The sequence below is a fragment of the Hemiscyllium ocellatum genome, chromosome 42 (genome assembly GCF_020745735.1).
Source record: "Hemiscyllium ocellatum isolate sHemOce1 chromosome 42, sHemOce1.pat.X.cur, whole genome shotgun sequence".
Taxonomy (NCBI): domain Eukaryota; kingdom Metazoa; phylum Chordata; class Chondrichthyes; order Orectolobiformes; family Hemiscylliidae; genus Hemiscyllium; species Hemiscyllium ocellatum.
Genome location: NC_083442.1, coordinates 9,883,530 through 9,897,868, shown reverse-complemented (window position 1 = coordinate 9,897,868; position 14,339 = coordinate 9,883,530). Strand labels below are relative to the sequence as shown.

Here is a 14,339-nt window from a genome sequence, read left to right as displayed (position 1 = left end):
AGCCCCAGCCTGTTCAGCCTCTCCCTATAGCTCAAATCCTCCAATCCTGGCAACATCCTTGTAAATCTTTTCTGAACCCTTTCAAGTTTCACAACATTTTTCCGATAGGAAGGAGACCAGAATTGCGCGCAACATTCCAACAGTGGCCTAAATATTTCATTTTTACATACTGACAGAAGTTTTTACTTCCTGTTTATAAGTTTTTGCGAGATTGTGTATTCTGTTCTCACTTTCCTCATTGATTTCTTCATCCTCCTTTCTTGTATTCCACAAACCTCCCAATCCTCAGATTTCTTGTAATTTTGACAGTTTTATAGGTCCAATGTCACTTCATTCTCTTGTGGTTTCCTCCAAGGTGAATTCCATGGAAAATCCTGAGGTGTGGTGGGAAAAAAAATCGGGATAATTTAATTGAAAGGCTTTTTATCTTGGATTCCTCCTTTGCCAAATGGATGAGTCACAGGCTGTAGTTGCACCTCGTCAGGGTGATATCACCTTTTATTAACTGAGAACCTTCTCTGTAATGTTTACATTAGGTTAGGCTGAAGTTGCTTTCACTTCTCAGGGGGAGGTGCAATATGCTCCCACTCTGCAGCCATAGGCAAGAGTGGACAGTGTGAAAATAGACTGTAGTGATTGCTTCTTCACACTGAATTTCATGCTACAATCACCTGCCAGAGTCCCTTTCAATGGAGATCCTGCACTGTTTGTTTGTCACCCAACCCAATTGTTCTGGACAGATTGGAGAATTGTGAGGCTGACTGATGAATTACATTAGTCTGGAAAAGAGCAACAAGTTCAGTGAGGTTGGGTCAAAATCTTGGAATTCCCTCCCTGACCAGGTTGTGGGTCCATCTACAACACATGGACTGCACTGACTCAAGAAGGCAGCTCCCCCCCACCACTTTAAGAGCGATATGCAATAAGTGCTGGCCCACCAGCAACAACCACATCCCACAATTTAAGATAAGATTAACTTAGAGTCCAAGAGTCGGGTTTGTGACCAGAAATTTTCCTTCCGGCAGGGACTTTGGGCAGAATCTTGTGAATAAAGTCTGATCGAACAGCAGAATAAACGGTGGGAGAAGTAATCCTTTCCCCATATTGTGACACTTACATGAATTTTGATCTCTCTGCATAATGGAATGTAGTTTGGGCAGGTGTAAGCAGTCATCTGTGAACTTTGTTGGCTGTAATTTCAGCCCTTTTCATGTCTGATTTGCATGGTAGAAATTTCCAGACAGCCCAGTTGGAATCTAAATTTTCCCTTGTCTGGCAGCTTTCTTTAACTTACCTGTGGGCTTGTAGTATAGCTCCTGGAGTTTTTATTACTATTTCACAGACATAGATGGAAAGTGTCAGCCATTTGACTCACTCTACCCAGAGTCCAAGAGTCATGCTTTACTTGATATAACCTTGGTCCAAATATATACAAAAGAGCTGAAAGGAAGATAGTTGTTAGCAAGTTCTGAGAAGATATGTAGCTTAGGTTGAGGGTCTGGATGCAGGTTTTCTCGCTGTGCTGACAGGTTCATTTTTAGACGTTTCATCACCCTACTAGGTAATATCTTCAATGAGCCTCCAAATGAAGCACTGGTGGTGTAGGCTGCTTTCTATTTATATGTTTGAGTTTCCTCGAGTTGGTGATATAATTTCCTGTGGTGACATCATTTCCTATGGGTTGACATCATTTCCTTTTTTTTTCTCAGGGGGTGGTAAATGGGATCCAAGTTAAGTGTTTGTTGATAGAGTTCTGGTTGGAATGCCATACTTCTAGGAATTCTCGTACATGTCTCTGTTTGGCTTGACCTAAGATGCAGAAGGGCGCCACTTCGACTGGGACAACACATCCATCCTAGGACAAGCCAGAGACATGCATGAGAATTCCCAGAAGCAGGCATTCTAGTTACATCAAGAACTCTGTCAGCAAACACTCTACTTGGATCCCATTTACCACCCCCTGAGAAAAAGAACAGGAAATTACATCACTCTATGAAATGACATCACCAACCCTAGGAAACTCAAACATTTAAATAGAAAGCAGGCTACTAGACTACCAGTGCTTCATTCGGAGGCTCACTGAAGATGTTACCTAGAATGGTGATGAAACGTCTGAAAATGAACCTTCCAGCTCAGCAAGCAAACCTACATCCAGAAGATAGTTGTAGTTGTTGAAGGACAATCATGTTATACCTGTCATTTCAGCGATTCCTCAGGGTAGGGTACTAGGCCAAACATCTTCCGTTGCTTCATCCATCATTAGGTCAGAAATGAAGATGCCCATCAATGTTTGCACAATGTTCAGTACCATTTATTTCTCTTCAGATACTGGTGTAGTCCAAGTCCAAATATAGGATGTGAACAATATACAAGTACTTGGATTCATGACCACTGCCTCTTGAAATTCAATGACATTACTGAATCCCTCAGTGTCAACACCCTGAGGTTCCGTTTATGATATACTTCCCAAAGTGTATCCCAAGCATCCATAAGGCACAAGCCAGGAATGTTTTTGTAAATCCAATAACAGGATGTGGCTGTTGTAGTCTAGGCCAGCGTTGTTCCCCATCCCCATTTGCCCAGAGGCTCTTAAGAGTTAACCACATTGCTATGTATCTGGAGTTCTATGTAGGCCAGACTAAATAAGGACAACAGATTTCCTTTCCTAAAGGAGGATCAGCAGCAGTTTCGTGGTGACCTGTTTATCCCAGATTGTATTGAATTTAAGTTTCGTTATCTGCTGCAATGAGATTCAAACTCATGTACCTGGAACATTGGCCTGAATTTGTGGATTACTAGCCCAATCACATGACCAGTATACACCTGCCCTATCTTTTATGTTGGAATACTCCCTACTTATCTAGATGAGTGCAACTCCAACAGCACTGGAGAAGCTCAATACCATCCAAAACAAAGCAGTCTGGCATACCTTTGAACGTGAAACTATATCAGTGTTTCTTCTTCCCTGCATCAAAATACTGCAACTCCACTCCAAACAAACTATGGTTCCTTTAGCACATAGACTGCAGCAGTTCAAGAAACTGCCTGACTACTATCTTCTGGGAACGTAAGAGTGGGAGGAGATCATTCGGCCCTTGAGCTTGCTGTACAATTCCAGATCAAGACCAACCATCTCCCTCATATTTCCACATTATACCAAAATCTTGATGTAACTAGAAATCTGTCTGTCCTGAACCTGTTCAAGTACTGAGCTTCCACATAGAGAATTCCAAAGATTCACCTCTTCCTGAGTGAAGAAACTTCGCATCATGTCAGTTCTAAAATGGTTTGCTCTTCTTTCTGAGACTGTGTCCTTCACCTTTGAGAGCTCCCAGCAATGGGCAACCTCTTATTCCTTAAAGACCTTTGTAGATTTCAATGAGATCACACTCATTCTTCTAAACTCATGGCCCAGTCTCCTCAGGAAATTCCTACCATCCCAGGAATCAATATGGCCAACCTGAGCTGCACTCATGCTATGGCAAATACATGTCCTTTCAGCAAGGAGACCAGAACTGCACATAATACTCCAGGCAAATCTCAGCATTGTTCTATACAATTGAAGCAAGACCTCTTAGCTCCTATAAATAAATTGTCTTCTGGTAAAGGCTACTATGTCTTCTGAACAGCTTGCTGCACCTGTCTGTAGCTTTCAGTAACTTCTGAACAAGGGCATCCAGGAACATTAGACACCAACATTTCAAATCTCACTCCATTCAAGAAATAATCAGCACCTTTATTTCTCCAGTCTCACACTTATCCACATTATATTCTGTATCTAAACTCCCTTGAAGCCTTTTGTGATTCTCCCCACAATTCATTCTCACCAAGTTTTAATCATCTGCAAAGTTGATTATAATTTGTCCTACATCAAAATCATTGATAAAGATTGTGAAAAGCTGAGGCCAAGCAGTGGACCTTGTTGTACCCCAATGGTCACAACCTGCCTATGTGAGAATGATCTATTTATTCCTCCTACTTAGTGCTTTAACACATCTAAAAGGAGAAAGAAATAAAGATCTTTTTTACTTTTGTGCTTACCATGACTGGGAGATAAGAACCAGACTTGAGCAAAGAAACATCAATTTACATAACATGAGAAGAGGGTGCAGATTGGTTGGGGCCATAGTTGGTATTGGAGATGCAGGAAGAGCAGTTAACTGTCAATCTTAATTCTCAGACCAGGCAGGTTGATTTTGATTGGTGATGCCAAGGAGATGTAGCAGACAATTGGCTATCTGCATGATACTTTTTTAAATTAAGAAGGTGCAATGTGTTTTACTAGTTCCTCTTGGATGTATAGAACAGGCCCTAAGTATTTCAATGCATAGCTTCTAGTACATGCAAGTACATCACACATCCAGTCCAACTGATGATCTTAAATTGGTTTCTGGTGTAACTCTGAACACAGTTGGGGTTATGTATCAAACAATTTTCAATGTCATAATCAAATTTGAGGTGGATGTACTTTTTGGATAAGTGCAAGCTCATTGAGCCCAATCAGCATGCCATTGGCTGTGAATGGTCAATGGGACATGCTGTTTGATACTGCCCTTTCACCCCACCCTATATTTCATCCTGCCCTTTCATTCTGCTTATTTCTCATGTTAACCTAAAAACAGTGAAGAAATAACATCTATATAAGAACCAGGAGCAGGAGTAGGCCATCTGGCCCTTTGAGCCTGCTCACCATTCAATAAGATGGTATCAGCAATAACGTTAGCAAATTTGCTGATGATACAAAGCTGGGTGGCAGGGTGAAATGTGATGAGGATGTTAGGAGATTACAGGGTGACCTGGACAAGTTAGGTGAGTGGGCAGATGCATGTCAGATGCAGTTTAATGTGGATAAATGTATGGTTATCCACTTCGGTGGCAAGAACAGGAAGGCAGATTACTACCTCAATGGAATTAATTTAGGTAAAGGGGCAGTACAGAGAGATCTGGGTGTTCTTGTACACCAGTCAATGAAGGCAAGTGTGCAGGTACAGCAGGTAGTGAAGAAGGCTAATAGCATGCTGGCCTTCATAACAAGAGGAATTGAGTATAGAAGCAAAGAGGTGCTTCTGCAGCTGTACAGGGCCCTGGTGAGACCACACCTGGAGTACTGTGTGCAATTCTGGTCTCCAAATTTGAGGAAAGACATTATGGCTATTCAGGGAGTGCAGCGTGGGTTCACGAGGTCAATTCCTGGAATGGAGGGATTACCTTACACTGAAAGACTGAAGCGACTGGGCTTGTATACCCTTGAGTTTAGAAGACTGAGAGGGGATCTGATTGAGACATATAAGATTTTGAAAGGATTGGACACTCTGGCAGCAGGAAACATGTTTCCGCTGATGGGTAAGTGCCGAACTAGAGGACACAGCTTAAAAATACGGGGTAGACCATTTAGGACAGAGATGAGGAGAAACCTCTTCACCCAGAGAGTGGAATGCTCTGCCCCAGAGGGCAGTGGAGGCCCAGTCTCTGGATTAATTTAAGAAAGAGTTGGATAGAGCTCTCAAAGATAGTGGAATCAAGGGTTATGGAGATAAGGCAGGAAGCGGATACTGATTAGGAATGATCAGCCATGATCATATTGAATGGCGGTGCAGGCTCAAAGGGCTAAATGGCCTACTCCTGCACCTATTGTCTATTGTCTTAAGATCACGGCTGATCTTTTCATGGCCTCGGCTTCACTTACCCACACTCTCACCATATCCTTTTGTTGTTCCTTTGTTGTTCAAAAAAAATCTATCTTCGTTTTCAAAACATTTACTGAAGTAGCGCCAACTACTTCATTGGGCAAGGAATTCCATAGATTTCCAACCCTTGATCTATGGAACAATCGAATGCCGCCACCTTTGCCAATACATCACGGTCCCTCATGCCCCCATGATCTGGTTTGTGGGTCTTTGTATCACCCCATGCTGCCTCCTCAACTTGTTGAATATCAGTCTGGATGTTTCTCCTGTGGCAAATACTGAGGATCGAGTGGGCAATGCAGTCAAATGTGTCTATAACAAGCCTAGATGGTTCACTGTTTATTTTTCAAAACTGGTGGACAGGCTCCTGATTTTGGTGCCTGCTCGCCTTCCATCCCAGAAGGAAAATCCTATGAAGCTGGCAAATAATATGAATTGGTCCCACTTGTCTGGTACTCTTCCAAGTGGAGCTCCAGTGTGAGCAGACTGTTCACAACTGGTCTCTTACTGGCTTTTCCCTCTGCACACAATTGGATACAGGAAGATGCTGAATTCGTGTCATCATGCTGTATTTAAATCTGGAATTAAGAATCTAATGATAATTATGAAACTGTTTTTGATTATTGGAAAACCCCATCTGGTTCACTAATGCCCATTTGAACAGGAAACTGCCATCCTTACCTGGCCTGGCCTACATGTCACTCCAGACTCTCAGCAATGTGGTTGACTCTTAACTGTCCTCTGGGCAATTAGAGATGGGCAATAAATGCTGGCCAAGCGTGATTTTTTTAAAAAGTAGCACCAATGGGGACAGATTCTGAATGGTAGCAATAAAACCCCGTCCGTTGATATAGAATTTAAACTTTGTCGATTCACTTTGAAACCTCAATGTTCTGTCCAACAAGTGTAATTTCATTTTCTGGAAACCTGTCAGATGCTGCCTGGTGAACTGTAACTAGCATGTATTTTAATATCTGAATTCTTCAGTCACTGTTTTCAATTCTTTCCCTTTCAGCCATTGAATAAATGTCAAGCACTCGTGAGAAGGGAATCTGTGGTTAATTTGGAAAATTTCAGGAAGTTATATATCAGGAGGAAATGGAAAGTAAGTGAAATCCAATCTCTGCAATGGTACTATAATAGTTGTTTCTGCTGCTTTGTGCTAAACCGTCTCACCGAACTTCCTTTGTAATTTATAAATCTCCCTTTTGTTTTTAGCTAACGTATCGGATTGTGTCATTTTGTAATCATTTGACTCGTTCCTTCGTTAAAAAAGATTATCTCAAGACAGGTGAAACTTCAGTAAGTACATTTAGAATGCTATATCTTATCTATAGCAAGTCTGTTTCCTGAAATGTTTTATGATTGTGGCTTACATTTTCCTCTTATTTCTGTTAGGAAAGAATTAAAACTTTGACAAGGTTTCTTTACCTCTTTGGGGAACTGCACCTTTCGGTTAGTCCACAGTGAATGTATTCGCCCCCTTCTCTGTCACATCAGCTCACAGTGAAGCTTGATTTCTTTATATTTCCTGTTGATATCTCCACACAGTTCAGCCAGATATCACAATCTCACAAAAAGTCTCTGCACACCTTCCATTAGTAATTCCCCATCTGGAGTTGAAGATCATTGTCCATTTTCTCCAATCCCTTGCTTCACCCTATCTCTATGATATCCCCCACTCTTGTAACCCACATCCTTTCTCTTTCATCCAATATCTTGTTTTGCAGTTCTTATAGCAGCTGATCTGGGGTATTTCTAATCCTGTTGGTTTAGTGACAAAGAAGGGACAACTTTATCATGGGGTGACAAACATTAACTCTGCTTTCTCTCCACAGACATTGCCAGACCTGCTGAGTTTCTCAAACAATTTCTGTTTCTGTTTCATAATTAACTTTAAGATTGCCTCAACTTACTCATATCGGCTGCCAGACAAAGGAGCATTATTCAGGACTAAAACAAAAGGTGGAAAGGCATGTTGTGAGAGGGATACAAATAGTTTAGAGAGATATTGTTAGGTTAAGTAAGTGGGCAAAAAGTTGGCAAATAGAATATGCTGTGGGGAAAATGTGAAGTTGTTCATTTTAGAAGGGAGAACAAAACAACAGTATTATTTAAACGAATGAAAGCTGCAACACAAAGGCACTTGAGTACTTGTGCAGAAAGGACAATGGAATTCTTAAAGGGCTTGACAGAATAAATGCTGACAGGATGTTTCTCTGCATGGGAGCATCTAGGACCAGAGAGCAGAATGAAGGGACACCAATTTAAGAATGAGTTGAGGATGGATTTCTTATGAAGATTGTGGATCTTTGGAACTCCTTGCTACAAAAAACTGGGGATATGTTTAAGGCTGAGATACATAGATTGTTGATCAGTTGAGAAATCGAGGGTTACAAGGAAAGGGTAGGAAGGCGGATATGAGGAATATCAGATCTGCCGTGATCCTATTAAATAGTGGCAGGCTCAAGGGTCAAATGGCCTATGCCTGTTCCTACTTTTTATGATCTTGTGGAGTGCCGTGCTGTTTGACGGTCTGAGCCGAGCGGGTGCCGCACTGAATGACAGTCGGTGCTGAGGGGATACCGCTCTGTCTGACGGTCAACACTGAGGGAGTGCTGAGCTGTCTGACTGTCAGTGCTGAGGGAGTGCTGCACTGTCTGATGGTCTGTGCTGAGGGTGTGTCATGCTGTGTGGTCGGTCCCGAGGGAGTGTCGCACTATCTGACATTGGGCACTGAGGGAGTGCTGCACTGAGTTTCATCTGCATTTAGATGGACACTATTTTAAAGAATAAAAGATGCGCTCTCTAGATTCCAATTCAATACTTATTTATTTCACCAACATCTTTAAATGCAGATTTTGTTATTTTTATCACATTGTTGTTTATAGGGTGGTGTTAAATATTGGACTGTCACATTTTCTACATTCCAGCAGTAACTATTGAATTGGCTCTTAAGTGCTTTATGAAGCCCTGAGAAACTCTGTGATGAGGCATGAAATCCAACGCAAGTTATTTCTTTCTCATTTTAGAGACAGTATGACAGTGACAATGAGGACGTGAGCTTCAAAAGAAGGCCTTCCAGACCGAGGAGACGCAGCAGCACATCATAAAGCAATCTCTGATTGGGTTACGCCAAAAATGAGGCAGCCCTAAGGACAGGTGGACCATTGTACTGTTAGAATCAACAAAACCTGAACCTACACCAGTGCTGCTTGTACCTGTTGTTGGGACAATACCAGGCATGCTCAATAGAAAAATGCCACTTTGAACATACCCATGCTCCCACACACACGCAGACCAGGTGAATGATGCCAGGCTTTGGTACCTACTGCACAAGCCAAAGTGTGCAATACAGTTTTGCAACTCAGTGTATTCTGTCCTTTTCACATACAACTCTTGGGATTGCACTGATGCATTGCATATCAGGAACGGTGTGATGCAGTTCTGGAAAAGCTCAGCACGTCTTGCGGCATCTGTGGAGAGAAATCATAGCTAATGTTTTGGGTCCTTCAGAACTGGAGTTCTTCTCCAGCTGTGAGGAAGGGTCACTGGATCTGAAACATTAACTCTGACTTCTCTCCAGTAATGTTGCCAGACCTTTGAGTTTTTCCAGCAATTTCTGTTTTTGTTTCTAATTTCCAGCATCCGCAGTGCTTTCCGTTTTTGTTTGATACAATGTAGTTTCCTTATCTTGTAATGGGTCCCCCGTTTCAAGCCTGTTGCTGTGGGTACTTTGAGTGGCGATCAGGCACTTTACCACAAGCAATGGGCAGGAAGAAGAGATATTGGAAAGATGGGTTTTGACTTCATTCAAACTGTACTTCCTGCCATGCCAAATGTTGCTTGGGCAGAATGTTTAGCCACAGGCTCTAAGTGGAGGTTAGGGACATATTGAGCAGTAATTTTGGAAATGAGTGCCAGCAAATGAGGCAGTCAAGCAGACAGATGTTTGAGCCATGTTGAACATTGTTGGTTTCAACTAATATTGTTTTAATGTAAGCATTGTTTCGCATAGTTTTAGATAGTAGACCTTTTTTTAAGTTTACTGACTAAAAAAAACTTTATATGGTACACCATGAAGCTTTCAGCATGAGATTAGAAGAGAAACTATTCCTTGTGAATATATAGCCTCAACAGGAAGTCACATTAGCCTGATTCCTGAAATGAGTTGCCTTGACATGTTTACAGGAGTCGAGATAATAATATTGTCTCCCCAACAAATCTTTTGGGTGACTTTTCTTGGGAAAATAATACTCACTTCAGTGTTGCCTATTTTACAACAATGCAAATAGACTTTATGTAACTGTCTTTTCAATAAAATCCAAGTGGTTAATTAGGTTTTAGCCAGTTCTTTAGGTGAATTATTATGAAGGAAATGATCCTTAAATGCAGTGTGGAGCTCAGAAAGGTGGGCAGCATTGTTTTGGGTGTGGAGAATCTTTTGAAGAGTTGAAATGAGAAAAGATGAGAATGTTGCGCATTGAAGTGAGAACGGTTGAGGACTGTGTCAATAATGGATTGAATGTGAGAGAGGAAGCTGAGTTCACAGTCAAGCAGTTCACTGAGGCTTTGCACTTCCTGACTTGGCTTCAGAAGGCAAACAGGAAGGAAGTTGGACCTCAATCTAGAGATGCTGAAGGAAGTTCAAGAAAGGGCTACCTAGCTCTTCCCTTTACTTGGAGAGTCACAAACAGTCCAGTCATATCCTATGTGTCCTCTCTAACCAAAGCAACCCAAAAGTTATTCAAGTCCTGAGTTGCTGTCATGATTTAAGATTGTGAAGCACCTTGAGGTGCAAGTGCGAGGTGAAAATGTTCATCTTATCTAGCCCTCCAACAAGGAGGGTGTCCCACTTATTCAGGTCAACATAGATGCTGAGGAGTCAGCACAGTGAATGCCTAAGAGAGCTCATTATGTCCAACTCATTTCGACACAGGAAAACATTGAGTTTCTGTATTTGTTTCTGAATTAACTGACTAAAAATAAAAGGACAGCTGGGTCGATAATGTTCAAAGGTCCCACCTGCAGAGAAGTCTAGATTGGTAGAATTGCCCTTAACATCCTCAATGGCTTGATAACTGAATTGGTAGCTGAATAATTTACAGATGAAGCTCAAGTAAAGCAAGCAGCTTTGTGTTGTATTGTTGTCTCCCTTTCTCGAGAATTTTCTACTTTTCAATCAAAAGTAATTTACTGCAAAAAATTATGGGAAAGATTACTGCTAAAATTTCATTCCCAGTTGCAGAGGCTGAAATTCCTCCATTGACCATGTGACCCTGATCACGATGTGACTGGGAGGGGACCTATTGATGCTATCAGTGTTTGACTGGCTGATCATTGGAGGCATTGTCATTCAGAGACACTGGACTGTAACTGGGAGTGCATTTAGAGATTTTATCCTGTCTCCAAATGCCTCACCAGATCAAACAGTCTACCTGACTCTAAACATTTTCATAAGTGGTATTCAGAAATAGTCAAACAGTCCTTTTTTTGATAAAATATCCCATTTTCAACAATAAATCCCTCACCTCTGTTTTATTATCTTCTCGAGCCTGAGAGACTCTGTTAGTCTCTTTTGAAAATAAATACTGTAATTTTGTGTTTATTTAGTGTTGCTTGTTATAGTTGGATGGTTTTTCAGGTCTGAACTGAGCTGGTTGGTCCCACATCCACTCATGTCACCAACCATACTGAGGTGTCTGGGCAACATTTCTAGCTCAGTGATAGGAACTTGCAAATAAAATCAGTTAGCAGGAAACATCTTCTACTCAAAATGTTACTGCAATGGTCTATCTTGAGGAGTTCAGTCTTTGCAGAAGAAAATGGTAGCATGTGCCCCAAAATATTCCTTCAAAATCTATATTTTTTAAACAGATTTTTTTGTAATCTTTCTTGAGAACAACTGCTAACTAAACACTGCTGAAGCTGGAGCTCGAAGGAACCGTTTGATCTTGCTCCATAACCAAAATTGGAAGATGGCAGGTACTCCCGTCATCCAACCCTCCGCTTCATCCAATCTTTCAGAGGCAGGTTTCTTCTGAGAAGTACGTCAGGGTTGAGGTAGAGCACTGGCACAGTTAACAGTTGGCTGGAACTTAAACAGAAAGCAGGCATTGTAGGTAGAATTGGCCATTTGTGCTGTCACTGCAGTGGGACTTGTTACTTATAATCTTAAAATTTTAATTAATTCCATAGCACAAAAACATTCCTGAAATCATAAATTCACCTTTTTGATTCCCAAGCCAAAATGGACCTAAAGACCTCTTCATTCAGCTTAAATCTTACCTGAAGACTAACTTCAAAACTGACAGCAACGTTTGCGAGTGTACTTACTTTGTAGCTTAACAAACTCAATCTTTTAAAGATTAAGAAGCTTTGCCACTTCCTATGGAAGTGATCTAATCTATTCAACCTGTTTACTGGTGTTCTGGCCACATTTCAGCTTTATCATCAGATGATAATTGAGAGATTACACTTTAATTTATGAATCCTGATTATAAATGTTTTTGAGACACCGGAAAACATACGTTAACGCACCAATTTTGACAACGTTGTTATCCGACTTAGAAATTATTCTTTATAAATTCTAAAAATCAAATATTCTAACATGATATTTGCATGATATGGTACTTTTAAAAAAAATCTGTCCTTGGGATGTGGGCATGCTTGGCAAAGAGTACTGGAATTTATTTCTCATCCTTAATTGCCGTTGAGAAATGGACTGCTAATGTTGACCTTAATGTTGGGATGCTTTCATCCCATTAATGAATAACAAAACGTCTTTATTCATAACATACTTTGACTTAACATACAAATTTTAATCTTATACATATTTTAGTTGCACTGTTATAATGTTTCTATAGGTCCTCAAAGGTTGTATGGTTATTCTGGCCCTAACCAGTCCTTCCTGACTGTTTTGCAGTAAAAGTGGTTGGGTACTCCCAGTGGAAAGTAACATTCCTCAGGACTGCACAGCAGAAGGTCTGGAGCAATTAAGTTGCTGGATCCTGGGAACACCTCCTATATCTTCAAAATGTTTCCATAATACCAGCACCTGCATCCTGTCAGGGAAAGCATTGGTTATCAGCCACTTAGAAATTATGTACATTTTTTTCAGATCATCTGAGAATCTGAATAATACTATATCACCAAATTATGCTTTTGATAATGTATTATGTTGCACTGCAAATCAGATTTGTAACTATTGATTCCACCATTTACACTGTGAAACCTTTGTCTTATGAACTAATTGCCAAGTTCTTGGATTTGCTTCACTGATTCAGACAGATTCAGAAGTTAGCAAAGGGATATTCATGTATGTATCAGACATGAATGGGGGAAAAGAATTGTTAACACAGGAAACAAATGCAAGCTCATCTGCCTTGGATGTTATCGGGAGCATCCAAAAACTATGATAACAGACTATCTCCACACCAGAAATGTTTGGGCAGCATGGTAGCTCAGGAGTTAACATTGCTACCCCACCAAACCACCCTCAAGAAACTGTGTCTGTGAGAGTTTCCTCTGGGTGCTCTAGTTTCCTCCCACTGCCCAAAGATGTGCAGGCTTGGTGGATTGGCCATGCTAAATTGCCCATAGTGTCTAGGGATATGTAGGTTCAGTGAATTATGCAGGATTATGGGAAATGCAGGGTTCTCAGGATGGAGTGAGTCTGGGTGGGATGCTGTTTGGAGAGTCAGCGTGGACTTGTTAACCCAAATGGCCTGTTTCCACACTGTAGGGATTGAAAAAATTGTGTTTTTAATTATAGACCATAACTCATATATAAAGGACACCAGAGCATGGAACTTGAATGCTTTTTATTATCAAAAAATTATGATCACAGCAATAAGTAACCTCCCTGTGTATGTGGGACCCTGCTTACCTCCAACTGCCTGTTGTGCTGCTGCCATTGACGTTTTGGTAATCTATACAAAGTTATCTTTGCACAGAAACTACAGTTCTGTAAGTAACAGTGTAATGTTCTAAATTAACATAATGAACTTGGAATAAAATTAATATTTCAAAAGTGAATATGTAAATTTTAAAGCATGTTACTCTATTTGACAAATGGCAGCAACTTTAAACATTGTGCTTGTCATTTCTGCAATTTTTTTTATATAAATTTAAAGTTTCAAATAAAATTAAAGGTTTAGTGAATGTAGATTTAACTAGGACTATTTTAGGTTGATGGAGCCAAACTTGTGATAACAGAGCAGGGATTTCTTGTTTATGATATTGATTAAAACTGTTTATACTGGACTGTCCATATCTAAAGACTGTGTTTGCAACATTAAACAGTATTTTTCTATAAATAAAGTGTTGAATACAACATTTTGCTGTGGTTTAATGTGATTGCACAGATGCAGTTGCATGGTTTGTTTTCACAACATTCAAATAAAATCCTGGTGCCCTGGAGTAACCTTTCCAGAATGTACAGGGAGATTTTTAATGGTGGTAATTGATCAAGTGCTCTCCAGAGCCCGCAATGGATTGAGGAGAATTGAATGGCCATCACAGTTATTGAGAGATAATTATAGAGAAAATTACAAATTCAGTTGCAAAAGTGGTCAAGAAATATTTTTAGAATCAAAAAGTGAGACATATTTGGTGTTACTGTATTCCATAGGGTGAATTGGATTGGATGCT

The 14,339-nt window shown here is 40.5% G+C and overlaps 1 protein-coding gene across 1 annotated transcript in view; it reads left to right on the top strand.

Annotated features, from left to right (window-relative positions):
* dapk2b (death-associated protein kinase 2b) overlaps window positions 1-14,002 on the top strand; it is a 156,552-nt gene extending 142,550 nt beyond the window's left edge. The window contains exons 10-12 of the mRNA XM_060853576.1: window positions 6,703-6,792; window positions 6,906-6,989; window positions 8,720-14,002. Coding sequence (XP_060709559.1) covers window positions 6,703-6,792; window positions 6,906-6,989; window positions 8,720-8,800 — 255 coding nt within the window. The 3' untranslated portion in view covers window positions 8,801-14,002. The remainder of the gene's footprint in view (window positions 1-6,702; window positions 6,793-6,905; window positions 6,990-8,719) is intronic.
* The last annotated feature ends 337 nt before the right edge of the window (window positions 14,003-14,339 follow it).